General features: G+C 40.7%; 1 protein-coding gene across 2 annotated transcripts in view; it reads right to left on the reverse strand.

Moving 5' to 3' along the window:
- Positions 1–59: 59 nt before the first annotated feature.
- LOC119551783 overlaps positions 60–17,909 on the reverse strand; it is a 28,102-nt gene continuing 10,252 nt past the window's right edge. The window contains exons 3-12 of one of the 2 annotated variants that reach the window (XR_005219552.1): positions 8,523–8,593; positions 8,159–8,256; positions 5,510–6,831; positions 5,037–5,441; positions 3,964–4,536; positions 3,683–3,899; positions 3,175–3,395; positions 2,945–3,114; positions 2,385–2,710; positions 1,655–1,792 (exon numbers count right to left, since the gene is read on the reverse strand). Coding sequence is in view for 1 of the 2 variants with exons in the window: in XM_037861311.1 (XP_037717239.1) it covers positions 1,124–1,792; positions 2,945–3,114; positions 3,175–3,395; positions 3,683–3,899; positions 3,964–4,536; positions 5,037–5,441; positions 5,510–6,831; positions 8,159–8,256; positions 8,523–8,593 (3,746 nt within the window). In the remaining variant the exon portion in view is untranslated. Of the gene's footprint in view, positions 1,793–2,384; positions 2,711–2,944; positions 3,115–3,174; positions 3,396–3,682; positions 3,900–3,963; positions 4,537–5,036; positions 5,442–5,509; positions 6,832–8,158; positions 8,257–8,522; positions 8,594–17,909 lie in introns of both variants that reach the window. The other variant, XM_037861311.1, reaches the window with a different exon arrangement.

A 17,909-nucleotide genomic window follows, 5' to 3' on the forward strand; every position in this document is an offset into this window, starting at 1 on the left:
TGTGACTTTTCTGCATAATTCTGGTTTACGACCCCCTAATAAATATACTAAAGTCTGGGTTTTTTTTAATGTACTTAACTTTATTTATGTATACTTAATGCGTATCTTTAATTTGATTAAATACAGTGACTATGTTTCTTTGCACATTTAAGATAAGACAATGCGAAAACATTCTGAATGCACGTACCTAATCGCAAAGTTTGCTTTATAATTCTGTGTGATTTGTGTGTGGCTTTGTTTTGTTTCGTGTAGCAAGAGCTTTAATGTCTATTCAAAATATTTACAATTCACTAAGTTGTGGAATCATGCATTGTGCGTTTTGTGGTAAAGCTTGCGCACCTGGAAACGCCGCTGCAGCGAAACTGCGTTATGGCAAAATCGAAACTAAGGAGAGCTCAGAGGAAACTAAAGGGCACAGATAAGACTTGTATGGAGGTCAATTTGATTTTTTCTTATCGATTCGTGGAAACCATTTTCTTCTCTACCGAAGAATATATGATTTTATTTCTGTATATTGGAATTGTTTGAGAACATGTTGATGTTATAAAAAATAACCTTTAAGAGTCGGTTTCTCAATGTTGTGTTAAGGTTCTGTCAGTGAATATTAACATGAACTTAAACTGCTCGGTAAGACCATTTCATTTTAACAATTTAATGTGAATATTATGAAGTACAAATCTTTAAAGAGCTAGGTAGTTCAAGCAAATCAATTGCTTCTAGTTAGAGCCGATTTCTAAATGTTTTGTTAAGGATCTGTCAGTGAATATTAACATGAACTTAAACTGCTCGGTAAGACCATTTCATTTTAACAATTTAATGTGAATATTATGAAGTAAAAATCTTTAAAGAGCTAGGTAGTTCAAGCAAAACCATTGCCTCTAGTTAAGATATTTTGATATTCATTACAACATGATAATCACCTGCTTAACTCAGTGACAAAAGTTAACCCGACATTAAGAAATTGGCCCTAAAAGGATGATCTTGAAAACCGAAAATATCAGATTGACCCCAAGCTAAATAATTTTTTCTCTGCGTGGCCCTGAAACGGACTTCAAACGGAGGGACGGAGTACAGAATGGTAGAACTTAAAACGAGCGTTAAATAGACAGATGTGTTTTGAGCTTTAGTGCTTCGGATCCTTGTTGTAGTCCACGTAGACGCGAACCACCTCCCCGGAATACTTGCGTTGCGAGGGCATGAAGTAGAAGTCCGGTGTGTCCGATCCTCCGTTCTGTCGCGGATCATCTCGCGACCGATCGTAGCCAGAGTCCCGATCGCGATCCTGGCGATGGCGACGCTCCTCCTCCCGCTCCCTCTCCCGCTCCCGCTCCCTGTCCCGGCTGCCCTGGCGAGCGGCACGCCTGTCATGGGTATAGTAACCCGAGGGCTGCATGCTGGCCGGGCTCTGCTGGTAGTGGTGCGCCTGACGGGGCAGGGAGTAGGCTCGCTCCGCATAGGAACTCCTGGAGTAGGGTGCTCCACCACCTCCACCTCCTCCATTTGCACCTCCTCCCACGCTGCTCTCCTGAGTGGCACGTCCGTTGGTTCCATTCTTGGTTCCCTGGCCATTGGGACTCTCGTAGTACATCTGGGATTTGCTGGTCGGGGAATGGGACATGGGCAGCGTCGTCTGCTGGCTACTCGTGGTCGACTGATGGCGGTGGCGGGCCTTCTCCTTGGCCGCCGTATTGCTGCTGCTGATGTTCTTCTCCTCCGTCTCGCCATAGGGATCAAAGGCGTAGTTGGTGTTCGAGGCGAACTCCTTCCAGGGTGAGTTCTTGATGAGTTTCTCCTGGAAGCACAAGGAGAGTTTTTAGCATGATTAAATGGAGATTTCCTTGGTTTTTGGTTTTTGGTGCTCAGCCAGTCAGCATTTGGTGTGGGTATATTTTGGTATTTTTTAGGGTGGACCATTACTTTAATATAATATTTATAATATACTGTTCTGCAAATGTGCCTTGTGCCTGCGCTTAAGCCGAATCTAAAATCTATATGAAACCAGTAGGATGTGGCCAAAATAAAGGTCATGTTAAAAGTCGGTGAAGTTTTATAAAGATGGAAAATCAGCTAGTGGTATAAGATAGGATTAAGTAAGAGGGGTTCCAAAGGTTCCAGAATTTTTGGGGTCTTACGTAGCACATATCAAATGCTGACTGGCCAGGAGAAACCACACACAAATTACGTGAAATTCGAATGGATGTGGAATATTAGAACGAACTGGAAACACAGAAATAGGTTAAGAGACAGTCAGAGAAAAGAAGGGGAGAGAAAAGAGTTCAAAGATTACCGTCCAGAGTGAGTTTTTTTTTTTGTAATTCTTAGGTTAGGTGACAAGGTTAATACACAACAGATACCACAACAGAAAATATAGAGTTTTCAATTACCCATTCAGTTATAGAATTTTGATAAACGCGGCACCTACGCAGATGCAGATACAGTACATAGTCAATAGGTTTCCGGTACTTAAACTAACTATAAGATGGGTTCGGTATTTTGGATTATATCGTAAATGCGCTTAAGGCAGTTGTAGCTGATGCTCGGTTTTCAGGTGGATCGGGCAGTGGGATTGTCTATACTCTAGAGTATAGCTGATCTGATCTGAATTTGATTTGTAGAGTATAGAGTCTTATAGATCGCTAGAGGGCTGATAGTAGCGCTGGTGCTGTCGCTGTTGGTACATGCGCCACTCTTCGGGTATTACGTAAACCAGCTTTGAACGACACGGGTACAATGGGGAAAGATTAATAAGAAAGGAGTGACAGAAGCTTCGCTGACACAGAGGGGAATTCAATGGATTAGGGAACTTGTTATAAACAAATTTGGTATAAATATTAAAGAAAATACTAGTTCCTACTTTCTATATTTTGAAAGATATGATCTGCCTTCTCTGTGTCTGCTGCGCTTATGCTGACCCAATCAATCGGGTTCCAAACTCTGAACCTACCTTGGTATTTTTGCTCTTTCGGGATGATTTCCAAATGGTGCAGAATGCCTGGATTAAAGCGATAAGCACCAGGGCTGCAATCAAGCCCAGGACGATGTATAAACGAGTCTCGGAAAGATCGAAGAAGGAGAGTAGAGTCTCCTTGGCATTGGGCTCAGAGGTGCTTTTGTCTAAAAGAAGGGAAAATATTGAATATCCCAGGATTACTTATTACATTTTCGAATTCTTACATTCCAAAGCCTCAAAGTCCAGATATTGGGGATCCACCGTCAGAGAACCCACTCGTCCCGTGGCTATCTGATCCTTCAGAGCCGATCGGATCTTATCGGCGTTCTTCTGAGCTGCTGCCTCACTGGTTTTGTCCACCTCGTTGGTCTCCAAATCGTGCTTCTTCTCAACATCCCCCTTATCGAACATGGTCTGAACCTTGGCCACCATGGTGCTGCCCTCCCTAAAAATAATTCATTTATTTTTTAGAATTTTTTATAAAAAGTAAAAGTTATAATTTATGTAATATTGGTTATAGGTATAGATGCAATAAATCCATTGGAAATTCAAAAAAATCAATTATGATATTGGCTTAAAAATGTAAAGCTCGTTTAAAGAAAATCTTGAATGTAGATTATCAGAGAATTCACCCACAAACTTGTAATCGGGATCCTATAACTCAAGTTTTGGGTTCCTATTTTATTTAAGTAAAATATTTTTTCGATCCCCCCACTATTTTTGTCCACTTACTTTTCAAATCCAAGAATCTCGGTTTTATAATACCCAGTCTGAGAACTGAGAATGCCATTGAATGAATCCGATATAGTAGCAGCCAGATTGTTGAACTCTACAGTTCCCGGTTTTGGAGCTTCATAGGATTCGCCCAGATTCATCAGCTTTACGGCCACTGCGTAGACCAGGCGGCTGGGCGCCGGAGTGCTGGTGCCCACAAAAACGGACTCGAGTTCTGCGAGAAAGGGTAAAAAAATAAGTTTAGCTTTCTTTCTTTCTTTCTTCTTTGGATCCCTTACCCTTGCCGCAGGATTTGATGCAGACACGTTGCGAAGAGATTGGAGGCACTTGCTCGTGCTTGCGTATCTTCTTGTTCACCACATTGAAGGCACCTCCGAGGACCGGGAAGAACAGGTACAGGCAGTGGTCGTCCGTGAAGGACAGATCCTGTTCATCATTGCTGACCCGCTTGCGGTTGAACTCCAGTATGGTCACCCCCTTCTCGATGCGTCCGGAGGCATTGTAGATGTCCTGGCGATCATCCAGCTTCGGCGGTGCATAGCCCAGCACCCAGGTGTCCATGAGGAAGGGTCTTCCGCTGCGACTGTCCACCCAGCCAATGATGGCATCCGTCTGGGACATCCTCTGGTCATCGCTGAAGCCGATTCCCGTCCAGGTCTGCGTGTTCGACGTCTCGATGTGCCAACGCATCTCGTCACCCTTTCCGACCGTCTCCCAGCTGGCGTAGTACTCGCAGGTGTGCTCCTGGGGAGAGCAGCTAGAGGGATACTTCCAGTGGCCAAAGCAATCGTTGTCCAGGACATTGGTGCCCAGGTCATTGCGGTCCGTGCTTGTCGCTGACTTTTCTTTTTCTATTAAAATAAGAGATAGTGAGGGAAAAAGGTTGTTAAATTATGCTGATTACTTGTTTTGAAGATATTCTAATGCCACCATATTATCAGTATTATACACTATATTTCTATAAAAACAAGTTCGATTTATAGAGCTCTTAAGTTAAAGATGCTGGACTTATGGAAGTTCAGCTATAAGTAATTATACACCCAAAGAAAACGGTTCTCTCGATTTTGACATATTCAAACAAAAATTCTTAAACTTCGTTTGTCTCGAAAAATCAAGTCCACTTTCTTCTCCATTTCAGAATATTATCATCCCTAGAAACAAACTCACATTCTATTTTAAGCTGTCTTTATCTCCAAAAAGTAACTTAAGATCAATTTCAAAATATCTTCAACTCTAAAAACAAACTCAATATCCTTTAAGACTGTTGATCTTATAAGTGTTTAGTGAGGCGTCTTACATTAAAATATATTTAAAGGATGCATAAAATGAATGCCACCTGAAGATTACTTACCAAAGAAATTGATTTGGGTTACGCCTCGTTGCATTTGACCGCCATGGTATTTCACCTCATCCGGCAGATAGAAGTTCTTGACTGTTGAGGACTGTGTCTCCTGTCCCTTGGCCCAAATGACATGGGTGAGGGCATCATCCAGGGTGTGGTCGGTGGGCTCATTGGCCACCAGTTTCTTACGGAAAATGATGGTGGTCACACCGTTCTCCTCAAAGCCCGTGCCCAAAGCCAGATTTGATTTGCCGCCAAAGAATTCATCGGTGCGAGGCGTGGATCTATCACGGCTGTAGTAGTCACCCACCCTGCTGGCCAATCCCCGAGCTGCTCCGATCACGATGTCCGTGCAGTCCATTCCGTTGAAGTCATGACGTGGTGTATACGGATTGAGTCGGTATTTGGGTGACTCTGTGGAAAAATTAACAGGAATTGGATAAAAAAAATGACTGGATGGGACTAAGATAATCGATCCTCACCTGCCTCACGGCGCTGACGATCCGCCTTGGTGCTGACGCGATAGGAAACACTAGTGGAAACGGAGGAGACGCCCTGCTGTTGGGCAAAGTCCCCAGCAACTCTTTTGGTTTTGACGCCCTGCGTTTCCGGTTCACTCTTTGGCTCTGGTTCGCTCTTGGGTTCCGGTTCGCTCTTGGGTTCCGGTTCGCTCTTGGGCTCTGGTTCGCTCTTAGGTTCCGGTTCGCTAGTGGGCTCCGGTTCGCTCTTAGGTTCCGGTTCGGTAGTGGGTTCCGGTTCGCTTTTAGGTTCTGGTTCGCTAAGGGGCTCCGGTGCGCTCTTAGGTTCTGGTTCGCTAGTGGGCTCCGGTTCGCTCTTAGGTTCTGGTTCGCTCTTGGGCTCTGGTTCGCTCTTGGGTTCCGGTTCGCTCTTGGGTTCCGGTTCGCTCTTGGGCTCCGGTTCACTCTTAGGTTCTGGTTCACTAGTAGGCTCCGGTTCGCTCTTGGGCTCTGGTTCGCTCTTAGGTTCCGGTTCGCTTTTGGGCTCTGGTTCGCTCCTGGGCTCCGGTTCGCTCTTAGGTTCTGGCTCGCTTCTAGGTTCCGGTTCGCTCTTGGGCTCTGGCTCGCTTTTGGGCTCAGGTTCGCTCTTGGGCTCTGGTTCGCTCTTGGGCTCCGGTTCACTCTTAGGTTCCGGCTCGCTTTTGGGCTCCGGTTCGCTTTTAGGTTCTGGTTCGCTCTTGGGTTCCGGAGCAGAGGCTTCCAACGTCGTGGTCAGATCCCCAATGTCCCTTACCAACGGGAAGTTCTTGCACTCCGGTGTCATACCACGCGGCCTCCATCCGAATCCCACCCAGGATGTGCTGTTGACCCTCAGAACCATCTCTATCTCCTTCTGCTCCTCAAGCAGCCTCCAGTAGACGTGGTAGTCGGGCGACAGTTCCTTCTTCGAGTACGAGGAGAGGTCGAGGCTGGTGGTCTTGTAGGGCGATCGCTTGTTGCATCCAATTCCGAACCATCCAAAGTTGCAGTAGCACTGCTGTCGGGGCAGCGAGCTGCCACCCAGATCCACGCACTTGCCCTGGACACCGCAATCGGCGTCCGCGGAGCACTCGTCCTTGTACTGGCACTGCGGGCCATAGAAGTTCTTTTCGCACTTGCATCGCGAGGGGAAGTACTTGCCATTTCCGGAACAGGTCTCCTTGAAGTCCTTGCGCAGCTTGATGTCCACATCGGCACAGGACCAGAAGCGATAGCTGGTGGACCACTCATCCGCCTGGCGAAGCAGCCTAAGGGTGCAGTTGAAGCACTCGAAGTCGTTAGGGATCTTCACCTGGTAGGACTGGGCACTACAAAAATAAGACAGGTGTTTAATACAGATGGTAAAGATATCATGAACTTTAAGAAGGACTAGTGTTGTCAAATCAATTTGTTTTAACTTAACGAACAATGAATTAAATTTTCACAACATTTCAGTCGTACCTATTAATAAAGTACATTTATTTTTTCTGAAGAATTCGCTGTTTGTTGTATTCTTCCGTAATCAAAAGGCATTCTTTTAAAGAATACCCGGTTTTTATAAAACTTATGTTTACAATGATACGGAATACTTGGTTTGCATAATTAAATTTTTATACCCGTTACTCGTAGAGTAAAAGGGTATACTAGATTCGTCGGAAAGTATGTAACAGGCAGAAGGAAGCGTTTCCGACCCCATAAAGTATATATATTCTTGATCAGGATCACTAGCCGAGTCGATCTAGCCATGTCCGTCTGTCCGTCTGTCCGTCTGTCCGTCTGTCCGTCTGTCCGTCTGTCCGTCTGTCCGTCTGTCCGGATGAACGCTGAGATCTCGGAAACTATGAGAGCTAGGCTATTGAGATTTGGCGAGCAGATTCCTGAGCTTCTTACGCAGCGCAAGTTTGTTTCAGTAGAGTGCCACGCCCACTCTAACGCCCACAAACCGCCCAAAACTGTGGCTCCTACAGTTTTGATGTTAGATAGAAAATTTTAACTGAAATGTAATAGTCTTGTCCATACCTATCGATTGACCCAAAAAAAAATTTTCTACGCCCATTCTAACGCCCACAAACCGCCCAAGAAAAAAAGCTATGACGTCAGAGCCAGACAGTGCGAAATGTTTTTACGCGTGTATGTGTGTGTATGTAAATAGTTGCCGGCCGAACTTAGCGGCAAAGAGAAAAGCACTGCCGGCGCTCAGAGAGAGCAAAGTGCGCGGCTAACTTATTCTATTGAACAATAAATTTGTCACGCCTACCCTAACTCACACAACGCTTAAATCTGTCTTCCGCCGGTAGGTGGCGCATTTAAATCTCGCTTTGCTGCTTGCATATCTCCATTTCCCTTTGGTCGCTTAAGCTGAGTAACGGGTATCTGATAGTCGAGGTACTCGACTATAGCGTTCTCCCTTGTTTTCTTTTATGAACTCGCGGTTTTGTGTATCATTGTGTAACAATCTAAAGAATTCGCGGTTTTAAGAACATCATTGTACACAATTTTACGATTTGACAAAGCTAACCAAAATTTTACCGAAGATGGGTTATATGAACTAAAATCAATGAGTATAGATCTATATTTATGTATTCTAATATTAATCTACACTCTTTGATTTTAGTATAACCCATCTTCCTTATCAATTTGGAACTTAAAACTCACGTGACTTCAGTGCTCACAAACTCCGAATTATTCACATGGGGCGTTAGGTCCAAGACAGGTCGATCAAGAGCATCCAGTAGTTGCAACCGAAAACCGCCCTGGAAACGAAGCGATTATGATGATTATGATTATGGTTAGGTTATGCCAAAACAATGACTGAGAACTTGTGAAGCGACGATGTCGTGCAGCCAAGCCAGAAACATGGGAATCTCTAGTCGCAGAGTTTGACTTTGACTGCGTGCATGTGAGGCAATCGCTCGAGAATGGATTCTCGGCTAATTAGCCCCCTGGCGATAAGAACCCCCCCCCCACCAAAAAAAAGGGGCGTATCTGCTCCCATTGCAATGGATCTATTCAGTCTTACCTTGTGCGCATAGGCCAAATGCCAGGTGACGTTGAACTGCGTGCCGGAGAGCAGCGATGTGCGGATGGAGCCTGGAATTAGGAAATCAGAGCGTGATCAGTGGGCCGGTGATTACATGTGACAGTCGCCCAGTCCAGGGCCATCTATTTATTCGCCCAGATCCAGTCACATGAGCATAATTATATCCAGTTTCCCCCGTCTGGAATCGGACTGGTTCTGCATTGAATGGCATCGAGTGCACCTGCATCTTGGATACGTATACCCAACTCCCCCTTGGCAAATTGTGCATGACAGCTATAGATATTTATATGTATGTGCTGAGACCCAACCCCAACATCTTTGTGAGCCTGCCCAGACGAATTTCATACTCGTCTGTTGCATAATCATGCGGTAATCTTCGCTGAATTCCACTGACCAGCTGTGAAAAAGTTACAACCTGAATGGAGGGACAGGGATGCCGATGCAGCTGCACAAGCAAAAATCACTAGCCATCCTATATTTTTAGGAACTTCGCATTATAAATGGTATTTTGATTTAAGACACTGTTAATTGAAGGACTAGTTTTGATTACTTTTGTTTCTGAAAGTAAGTTGAAGGACTAAAGAATGCCTTTAATATCATTTTAAAACCTTCTATATGATCCTATAGTTATATGACACTAGCTAAAACTTTGTCTGATGATGTTGTTCTGTAGAGCCTTTTATTAGTTTGCCAGGACCTTTTCGACGAACTTTATGCCGGTATCACATGACCATAAATATCATAATTGTATTTCATGATAGTATTTATATTAAGCATACCATAAGTGTCTATAACTTTTCTATTTCAATCCAATCAGTAAGTCAAAATGCTAGCCAATGCCATATGTTCACAATTATCATACTTGTGTAGATATTTAGTTAATACCTGATGATGCTTTTTAGAGAAATTAAGCTTTATTTGTTACAGCCCATAAAATACCTTGATATTTTTCTAGAAAAGCATTGCATTTTCTAGAAGTTGCTCAAAGTTAAAGTACCATCATATTTTTCCACCGTGTCCACATAGACAAGAGGAGCTATCAATGGCCAGCTCGCACATCGTTTGGCAGCCAATACACGGCGAACGAGTCGCTAATTGAGGCCATTAAACGTTTATAGCGATGTTGGATCTCCGAAAGCGAAAGGAGGAGTGTCACTTTCCCGATGTCCCCGCGTCTGTCTTGTCTTGGCCAATAAGGAAGCTGAAAATTATGATTACTCGGCTGGCACGAGATCGCGCAGCCAAATTAGCCAAAGTCATTCGCGTTGGGAACATAAAAACCACTGACCAACCACTTGAATCATTCGATTTCGATGGCGTTCAATGGTCGTGCAGCTGCCATTTGATCATCCCAATATGGTCATAAGCTGACATTCGAAGCGATGGACATGTTAGCTATACCAATACCAAACAAAAAAAAACCAAGGTATATCTATTAGATATACCGCTTCTTTGAAGTCTTTTCTTCAGGGTATTTCCAAGTTCTATAGGTTTTGTATAGCATCCAGCTAATACCAGTTGTGGGTCACTAGATGCTCATTCTTGGCGGTAAAACTCTTGATTTCTATTGCGCAATCATTAGAGGAAAATCAGCTCCACTCAGCTGGAAATTAAATGGACTTCCCTGGCTGGCTTTCTGGGCCACTGGGAAATGGAAATCAGTTTGAATCGAATGCGGATCAGTGCATTCTTAACATTTGATTGCACCTGACGCAGAGCCACAGACCACACACACACGTACACTGCTAAAAAACATGGTAAATTCATAGATTTAATATTAAATTTACATATAATTTACTCTATTTCAATATAAACATTTTATGCTTTAAATATGGAAATATTCAATTTAAGAATTAGGGTCGAATTAAAGAATTTAAACTTTTTAATATGATATAATTTATATCATTGACATAAAATGTGTAAGCAATATTTTTAACCTTCATTCAAATATTTTCAAACTAAATCTTGCAACTTGATGTTTTATTATTCACTATGCAGATATTTATTTAAGTTCCTTGAGTTTTTTATCTGTGTAGCTTCCCATGATTTAATAAGATTTCGCTTTGTTTTGACTCGAAACGAAAAGCCGCCAAACCAGATCGAGAAATGGGTTAAGCGACTATCGGTGGATAAATCAAGTGTTCCCATTAATAAATCGAAACAACATACAAATTATGCCCGAAAAGGGGCGGTAAACCTGTATCCGAATCTGAATCGCATCTGAGTCCATGCACCAAATTAGCAGGTGTTTTTACTGTATTTTTTCGGTGATTTTTTCCACATTTTTTTTTTTTTGTAGGTTTCCCATGACTCGACCGATCGGTCGAACTTGTCTGGTTAATATCTTGTACGCCTTTTCGTGTTTTTGCTTCTACTCCGTCATATTTCCCATGAGCATGAGGCCCGCGAAAGTTGTTCACCTTTGCATTTTGTTTTTGGAGGCTGTTTAAAAATTTTGTATCTGTGTGCCGGTTGAGCTTGAACTCGCCGGCGATGTCTGGCCATTTCGAAAGTCCGTCCCGCTGGATTCAAATCGAAAATCGTCGGGGTCACCTTGGCTGGTCGCCTCATCTCTGGCGGAGATGCGCGTGAAATCGGTTTATAATTGATTGGAAACTTGGCTAATTTGATCATAAACTGAATTCCGTCGATCGAGGGGGGAGGGGCTTTTCGGCTTAGTGTTGATTGAATACGGTTATTGATGGAGGAATTTTAAAAAAATGTAATTGCATTTTCTAAAGACTCATCAACGTTTAATAACTTGCACAATAAATAATTTTTATTCAATCAGCTTAGAAACATAGTTACATTAGGAACTATTCAAAAAATTGTAAGCACTTTGATTTATTTTATGGGCTTTTGAACAGTATTATAGCAAACATTTATGGATAAAACTTTATTATACTTAATTATTTTCGGGACTTACCTATATTCCCCAGTATTTCGTTGAATTAAATAGCTTTCTTATTTCTTTTTTTTCGAAAGCGAAACATTTATTCTATGAATTCTATGAAATTTTGTCATATAATCAAATTGATTCGGTAAAAAGTTCTTACTTCTACAGCAACAAAGTTAAAAACGGATTTTTCAAATGATGTAGGTATCCCATGTTGCCTATCCTCTGTTGTATCTTATCCATTATAAAAATCTGAAGAACAGTAGTTTTGTGGAACTCTAGACTTGGGTGGAGGAGAACCTGGCAAGCATTTTAATAATGGGCGGCATTACATCATCCTCCCCAAGGCAATTTGCTGTTGTTGATAGAAGAATGTTCGCTTGCGTGCATTCTAATTGCATGAGTGCAAAAAACGAAAGAAAATACAAAAAACCGACAGCCAAATATGGTCGACGCCTCTCACGTAGCCGTTAACAAAGACTTCCGCCATACGGACAGACCACTGTACAGGGTGCACTGCAAAAGGTTGACAAATACACTTCCAGGCAGCATTTGTGCCTCGGCTAACGAAGCGTTGCGCATGCGCCGTGGAGGGCAATAAATTTCAGCATTTCTTGCCGCCAAAAACAGGGGCGGAGGAAGAAAAGGGGCATGGAAAGGGGAGGCAGCGGGTGGAGCGGAATAAGTAACGTGCCATAAAATTAATTTCACTTTGGCAACCCTACACTGGCTGCCAGTTGCCAGTTGCCACCGTTCGACGCCGTCGCCACTGCAGCAAATTAGCCTGACCAAGTGGCTAACGTATTTCCAGCTTTGGCAGCTCTTGATATTTGCGATATTTGCCGGGCTTTGGTACTTCTGTTGCACGGAGAATAAAACATTATAAAACATATTTGCTGAGTTGTAACCCTAGAAAATCATACGATTTTATAGGATTTTTAGGTATTTTCACAAGACACCTGCTATAGACACCAAACATAATTAAGCTTTTAATACTCAGAGTCTCAGAGATTTAAAAACGCATTAAATAACCCTAATATTTTTCCTATCTGTTGATATAACAACAATTATACATATCACAGTTAGTTCTAGAGATTTTGGTATCTTTTTAAAAATCCTTTGTTATTATGGCCGTATGACACTTGCTCATACTTCTACTTACTGACTGGATTCATTAAATAAGTTATCCCAACCTACAGAAAAATGTTAATTTAAATAGTAAATGAAAACATAAATTAAAATTTTTAAGTTTCCTTTTATTTTTAAAATGAAGCTAATCATTAAGTCAAGAATTAAACGCGTGTCATAATGTCATAACTGCTTTGGAAAAATTGAATAATATATCATTGATTTGGTTTTTATTTTGAATTGTGTTTAGTAAAAGCTTTTATTATAAAAAAACTAAAACAGAAAAGTAAGTTTTCAAGAATTGAAGAGAAATTCAAGCCATTGAGAACTTAAAAACTTAAAAAACCCCTTAATAGTACTCTGTTTTTTTTTCTCAGTAGGGCTATTTGCATTCCCTGTGGTGTAGCCACTGCTGCTGCGGTCAAGGAGTTTCGCTTTAGTTAATTGCTCGTGACGTTGTCTCGACCAGCCCCTTAGGGGGCCACCGACCGATCCGATCCGATCCAATCCCAGCCAATCCACTGCAATCCAAGCCGATCCACTGCTCCACACTTTGCTCCACAGTTCACTCCACTTGCCGGCTGGTATTTATGGATCCAAGCGGTCTGAGATGCAGATACAATGCATTTCGATAGATATATGTGCTTGTTCTGTGCTGTGCATGTGCCTGTGGTGCTGGCTACTTATGCATTCCCGGGCAATATTACGTATACGTGGCGAGGTCCGTGTAGACGGCTTAAATGTCATTTAAGCCCGGCGCTCTCATTGATATTCCAAATGGCTCACAATGCGACATTTTGCAGCAGGATTTAGCAAAGCCAAGGCAGGGGATTTTGGTCTAAAATATGAGTTTCAGGCATTTCAGACAGTTTTCAATGTACTGATAAAAAAGATGTATAAGTTGTGATGAGCATTGATATCTAATTTATTTTTGTCTCGCTTTTATTCACAGTATTTCTGGCACTATCTTACTCTTTTTTCCAAGAAACACCATTTCTTAATATCAAATTTAAATTATACAATGGTATAAATGGTACTTAATAAGTTTTCTATAGCAATATTAGTTATTACTTTATTTTTTTTGTGTATGATAAATGGTTTTTGGTTTTTTTAGCAACACTGCGATGAATGGTTTTTAATAAGTTTACATAGTTTACCATATTAGATTCTTACTTTATTTTTTTTTTGTGTATGATAAATGGTTTTTGTTTTTCTAGCAACACTGCGATGATAAATCTGTGGCAGCGCTTATTGAATATTTCCCAAGTCGGTCGATGCAATTGCGGCTGACTAATTGACATTAGCATTGAGCTGATTGCTCTTCTAATTAATTGTCATAATTGTCAACCCCATTGAATTGCCCAAGCTGTGTTCATCACCATCTCCATTTTCATCTGCCGACATGTGACACAAGAGGCGACCACAACTTGACCTCCATTCCAGTGTGCTCGGCACGCCAGCCGACAATTACGAGCCATGTCGCCTTTTTTGTGGCCATAAAACACAACATGGTAACAACAGCAACCAAGCCAAATCAAAACAAATCGTGTGGCCGCACTGAGACAAAGGCTGTGGAAAAGAGTGTCAAACACGAACAAATTGAGACGGATTAGACGAGGGGCAAACACAATGCAAACAAGATGCAAGATGCTGCGCAGAGGTCAGCAGTCAGTCAGTCACTCAAGTAGTACCTCGAAGACCCATTTCCAATCCCTGCGTTTTTGTGGCCCAGTGAACCAGTTGCAAGATGACAGAAAGGGCAGCAGCATCAGAGAAGCTAAGAAAAAAGACATCAGCCTCATTTGGCTGTCACTGTCAGATACAACGATACATCTGTAAACAGCGATCGATCTGCAGATAAATCATAGATATAGATGGGGTACAATGTTCGCAATTAAAAATCTAAATTAAAGGTGTATCAAAAAAATTCCCGCATCCACAGATTAGTCATCTATAACATGTACATCAACAAATAAGCTGAAGGCACATTTTGATTTTTAAACTTATGTGAAGTTCAACAGGCCGACAAAAAAACAGAGCTAAGTTTATGCAAACTTAAGATTGTATTCCATTGATTGTAATGATTAGCCCTCCATATGAGAAATTTGGACTAAATGTGGCCTATTTCATAAATTAGAAAACTTAAAATATATTAAATTTAGGTGATTTAAAAATAAATATTAAAATATTAAAACTGCACACTGCCATTCAGCAAACCTACACAGAGAAAATTCTGACGTTCTCATCTGAGTTGAAAATGTTCTTAAGAATAGAACGCCATTTTTGAAGTTAAAAATGTTTTTATTTGGCTTAAATCAAGTTGAATCGGCGTTATTTAGATTGTATATCTCAACAAATAAACTATTAGTCCAGTTATTAGAGTATACTTATCAAAATGTTGTTAAATAAACTAAATTTAGCTTTTCTTTTCTCGCCATTTTGTTTTAATATTGAGAACATTAATGCGAAAATTTACTTACAGGGTTTTTAAGAACGGATGTTCTCAATTCAAGAATAATGTACTTGAATATTTCTCTCTCTCTACATCATTGTAGAAAACTTAATCGTAGCACAAACTATTTTTAAATTATAAAAGTCTAAAATAGTTTTATATGTATGGCAAAATTTTGAAATAAATATTTTTAAATTTGAACCCATTAAAATCTAAAGGATTCTGACTACGACCATTGATAGAGTAGCTAACTTTTTCGTAATATTTAACCCCTGTTTTACACTCCCCTCGCGAATCGCGACGCTCTGCCCCCGGCGACTTCTGTGTGGCGTAATGCACTGCACAAGTTAAAGTTTTTCACTTGCAGCATGTGGCATTCCACTTTGGCTCTCGTCGGTGGCGGTGCATACATCATCATCATCAAGGCAGCCAGTAGGCCGCAGTTGCAGTTGCAGTTGCCATGGCTCAGAGCGGCTTTTTGGCCAACTCGAGACGCGTTTGGCAAGCTGCAGCGCTCAGAAAACGGCAAAAGTTGTCATGCCCCAAAATGGGTTAAACGTGCCACCGTTGCCCACGTTGCGTATACGCAATGTGCGCGCGTATATATAATTAAAAAAAAAAAACAGAAAACCAACAACAGACCGGGCAAAACAAAGCGAAATGAAACTGCAAACGAAATTGAAAATGAAAATAAAAATATGGCCAAGAGTGCTGCGCACAAAAATGTCGCTCAACGGGTTGTACAATCGATATAGGTATAGGTATGTATATATACTCGATATGTAGGTACGTACTTTATGGACATATCCATGGAAATTGATTTGGCATTTTGATGCGGCACACGTGTGCCTGTTGCCAGTTGCCAATTACCAACCATCTCAAGGCAATTGTCGGCTGACTATAATTGATATGCAAACATTATCGATGGGGGGACTATCCCACAAAAAATGGAAAACCCTTAGCCCCTCTTGAAATCAGCGCAATCAAATGTCAAAACTCGAGAGGTGTTATTTTAATTCATTTTCGAAAGTGCATTTTACCGGGCGCCCATAAGCCACAGCCAACATATCCAACGGATATCATAATCGAAATGCTCATAATTTTTTTGTATGACCCAATTTCTTTGCCTGTGGATCTCCACTCACCTGCGAACAAGTGAATGGCGGTCGCTCGCGATATGCAAATTAATTGGTAACACTTTGCCGTAGAGGCAGCACCAACAACAATAACAAAAGTAGCATTGAGCAAGATGCCACACATATAAGACACATAACCATAACAATAACAACGGAGCATAAGCATATGCATATGATATTATGCAAGCGAGTGCAAAAGCAAAAGTGTTTCAGCTGCAAAATGCACGTCTCTGAATTATGAATACATTTAAACAACATGCAGTGCGTTTCGCAGGTGTAAGTCATTAGCAGCCCCGCTTGAATGGCACAAATCGATATTATTTCCATAGATTCAAGGCTTCGATGGATGATATATGGTGTGATATATGCTAGCTTCTATGACTTGAATTTATTTAACTAACATTTTTAGGTGCAATCGACTGTATTTTGATTCTTGTGCTTTACTTACTTACTATTAACAATATTCTTTTGGTTAAATGATCTGACATTGATATGGTATGGTATATTGTAACTTTAATATTACAGGATTGTAAATTCACTACAATTTTTGTGGGTAAAATTATTTTGATTCTTGTGTTTTGTTTCATATTTACTAATTGCACAAGGTTCTAATGAATTATGGTTCTAATTTAAATCTTCTGAACATATTGTTGAAGATCTTTATGAGATAAAATATTTCATCGGTTTAACTTAAAGTGCAATAAAAGTATTTAAAATCTAAAATAACTAATACTTTTCAAAGCTTTTTATAAGCTGTAATATGTTATTAATTAATCTTGAAGTAAATACTCATAATAAAATTCTAAAAAAATATAATCTTGAGAAACAAGGTCAGCTTAGAAAAAATTCATCTTCATCATTAGCCTTATATTGTTTGACCAAATCACTTTAAACAAATAAATCAAGAAATTGTATATTACTATTTTTACGATATTTCACGCTGGGTGCTGCCCAGCACTTCCTGTTTCTCTTTCAACTCTCATTTGAGCTTATGAAACGCACTGTATCTCTGGATGTTTGTGTGAATTGAACGTGCTTGACCAATTACAGTCGGCAAACAAAGCGCACATAACCAGCCGTAATAAGCCATAATATTATAATCAAAGCGTGCCTGGCAGACGAGCTGAGCAAACCCACCAAAGTTGGCCAACAATTGGCGATTGCGACATGCATTTTCAGTGGAGCTGGGCCAATTATTGCTCCTGTTCCAGCAGCTGTGTTTCTATTTCCCACGAATTAAATCAGAGAAATGCATTTGCAAGGCGAAAAATTAATATAAACAATTCTTTCATAATTTTTACCTAATTAAACAAAATAATATGCATCGATAGATGTGTTTGTACTAGCTTTGATGAAGTGAAAAAACAGCTTCATGCGATTCTTCAATATTTTTTAGCTAATTATTACTAATTGTGAGTCAAAAATTGTTTATTGTTATTATTGGCTTTGATAAACATGATGGAATTTTGAATCAATGAATAATACAAATATTTGTATCATATACCCACATTTTTAAGACAATTAGCATCTCTGAAGTAATTTTTAAAAACTCTACCGACGATATGAAGTAAACAATATAGCATCCACAACAATTTTGATTTTTTAAACCAAATACAATAAATCAGAACGAAATTTATTAGTATTTATTAGATTTTTTTTCAAGTCTTTTAGGTTATCCAAAATCCAGGTAACTTTTCTAAAAGTCAAATCTCCCCGCAGAATATCTTAAACCGTTCTAAACTAATATGTAAATT

The sequence above is a fragment of the Drosophila subpulchrella genome, chromosome 2R, assembly GCF_014743375.2.
Source record: "Drosophila subpulchrella strain 33 F10 #4 breed RU33 chromosome 2R, RU_Dsub_v1.1 Primary Assembly, whole genome shotgun sequence".
NCBI lineage: Eukaryota > Metazoa > Arthropoda > Insecta > Diptera > Drosophilidae > Drosophila > Drosophila subpulchrella.